The sequence below is a fragment of the Benincasa hispida genome, chromosome 6 (assembly GCF_009727055.1).
Source record: "Benincasa hispida cultivar B227 chromosome 6, ASM972705v1, whole genome shotgun sequence".
Lineage (NCBI taxonomy): Eukaryota > Viridiplantae > Streptophyta > Magnoliopsida > Cucurbitales > Cucurbitaceae > Benincasa > Benincasa hispida.
The window spans coordinates 3941092-3944111 of record NC_052354.1 but is presented as its reverse complement, the minus strand read 5'-3'; the positions used below and the strand labels follow the sequence as shown (position 1 = coordinate 3944111).

General features: G+C 33.5%; 1 protein-coding gene across 1 annotated transcript; it reads left to right on the top strand.

Moving 5' to 3' along the window:
* The first annotated feature begins 228 nt into the window (after positions 1 to 228).
* LOC120079905 (TMV resistance protein N-like) lies at positions 229 to 2368 on the top strand. Its single transcript, XM_039034358.1, has 2 exons — positions 229 to 257; positions 1309 to 2368. Exons 1-2 carry the CDS (start codon positions 229 to 231, stop codon positions 2366 to 2368), a joined length of 1089 nt encoding a protein of 362 aa, XP_038890286.1.
* The last annotated feature ends 652 nt before the right edge of the window (positions 2369 to 3020 follow it).

The following is a 3020-nucleotide window of genomic DNA, read 5'->3' as shown; positions in this document are numbered from 1 at the left end:
TTAAAATGAAAGAGGCAAAACCAGTGACCTTACCTCTAGCCTCTCATTTCAAATTATCTACACAAAATTCATCTAAACCAAAAGAAATTGATCATATTAAATACATGACAAATGTCCTCTATGCTCAAGCTGTGGTAGTCTAAGATGCCTCACGATATCAACAAGATCGGATCTATCCTATGTAACAAGTCTTGTTAGTCGATACATGTCTAAGCCAGAAAAAAGACAATGGGAGGTGACAAAATGGGTTCTAAAAGGTACTTAAGGAGCAAAACTAACCTACAAACAAGTCTCCAATGACCAGTTAAAATTGTATGGATTCGTAGATGTTGACTATGCCAGAGACTTGGACAGAAGAAGGTCTCTAACTGGATATATCTTTATTAGGGGGCAAATGTTCTAAGGTAGAAGGCATCTGTACAAACAGTTAATTGCTCTCTCCTCCGAAATTCATAGCACCATCTGAAGTTGTCAAATAAAGATTATGGCTTAAAGGTCTCTTAAGTAATTTGGAGATATCACAATCATCTGTAAAGATATATACTTGTCAAAGATAACCAAAGTGCTATATACTTGTCAAAGAACCAACAATTTTACGACAGATCAAAATACATAGACATCAAGTATCATTTTATAAGACATCAAAATACATACACATTAAGTGTCATTAAGTATCATCAAGTATTAGATCAAAATACATAAACTCATTGAAGTATTAAAAATTCATACCTCTAAAAATTTAGCAGACATATTAACAAAGCCAGTCGGAAGATAAAAATTCGACCACTGCCTTGATCAGATGCATTTTCATCTACCTGAAAGTGGTTGAAAATAGATCAATCACAAGAGCACCGACTATTACATATTCATTCAAGGCGGAGATTTGAAGAAAATACTATGAATTACATTAGTAATTCTCATTAGTTACCATCACTCTGTACTTACACATCTACAATACCCATAGCATTCATGAAATCGGGTTAGAGAGCAATTAAGAGATGAGTGGAATTGTACTTAGCTTCTATCTTCTCCTTAGTAAGATTTGATCGCTGTCTTCAGATTCTTTGTTTCTCCTCTGTATGCTTGAGAATAGAGAGATTTGAGTCACTTTGTTTCATGTTTGTTGTGTTTGTGGCTTCCAACGTTTATTACACGTGTCAGCATTGATAAAATTAGTCAAACAGTTTTATTGGACACTAACATGGCTACACAAAGACAAGTACAACTAGACTGCACCCAAGTATTTTTCTATATTAATTATGTAATTGTGATTATACAAATGTGATCGTTTTATTGTTGCAAATGCAGCCCCGAAGTGGAGAAGCTAAAAGAAATAACGAAGCAGATATTTATGCGTTGTAAAGTAGTATCTTCTCAAGAGTCTATGAATTTATTTGGAGTAGATACTGGGTTGGCCGAAATGAAAAAGCTGCTTGATTTAGAAATGAATAATAGTAATGATGATGTTGTACATTTTGTAGGAATAGTGGGGATGTGTGGTATTGGTAAGACAACTCTGGCTGAAGCCGTATATGATAACATTTTATATCAATTTTGGGAAAATAGTTGCTTCCTTCGCATTGGTAAGAAAGATCCAGTTTTCTTACAACGACAACTACTGTCTACACTTTTGGGAGAAAAATTTATTGAAATTTATAATGAGAAGGAAGGAGCAGAATTGATTAAGAGTCGTTTGAGTGTAAGAAAGGTTCTCATTGTTCTAGACGGGATCGAGAACAAAACACAATTAGAAAATTTAGCTGGAAGTTTTGATTGGTTTGGTCCAAAGAGTCGAATCATCATTACTACTAGAAATAAAGGATTGTTTCGTCAGTCAAATTATAGAAATAAAATAAAAGAATACAATGTGGAGTTACTTAGTAATGAGAATGCCTCTTTTCTGTTTTGCAAGTATGCATTGGGAGATGGGGATTGTGATGAGCATTTAAAGGGTCTTTGTGATGAGATTGTTAGGAACATTGGAGGTCTTCCATTAGCTTTGAAAGAATTTGCATTATTTTTGCATGGTAAAAGTAAAAACATATGGGAAGAACAGTTGGAGAGTTTGAGGAAAGCTCGAAATAAACGTTTATTAAACATATTAAAGCTATGTTTCGATGGATTAGAGGAAGCAAGTCAACAAGTTTTTCTTGATTTGGCTTGTTTCTTTCATGGAAGTGCACAAGATAAAATGGTTAGAGTTCTTGAGAGTTTGGATTACGATGAGCCCCACACTGAAATACAAATGTTGTCTGATAGTTTCCTTATTGAAGTTACCCAAGGAAATATTTTTATACCTAATTTCATTCAAGCTCCGGGTCAACAAATCGAACGCAACGCAACGAATCGAACCAGGGTTTGGATTTGAGAAGACCTCCACAATGTATTTGATGAACATGTAAGAAATATATATAGTTCTTATTTTCTCTTGTATTCTTTATTTATTTTTATTATTGTCATATCTACGTTCTGACTCTTGAGTTTAGAGAAATGTGTTATATAAACTCTCTAAATCTAACATGATACTATTCTCTCCAATAATAAAACTCCACTCTCTCTCTCTCTCTCTGTTTAACTAAACCACTATGTTAGTAAACTACGTAATCTACGTGTCAATTCTCTATTACATCTTTATTTATTGATTTCTTAACAATTATTTATAGCTTATTTGGATTGTTTTTTTGTCTCAGAAAGTGAAACACCTTAAAGGCATAGTTTTGGACTTGAACGAGATGGCAGATGAATTATTAGAGTTAGAGTTGGAGGCCTCAATTTTTGAAAAAAATGAGATATCTTAAGATACTAGAAATTGGTGAAGTGCAGCTTGATGGAGACCTCACATATCTCTCTAAACAATTGAGATTTATCAATTGGCGTAGCTATCCTTTAGAATATTTGCCTTCAAAATTTGAATCACCACATCTTCATCGACTATTCTTACCTGCTAGTCAAACTAAAAAACTTTGGAATGGAAGAAAGGTTAGTATCAACACACACAATATCAACATTTTATAATACTC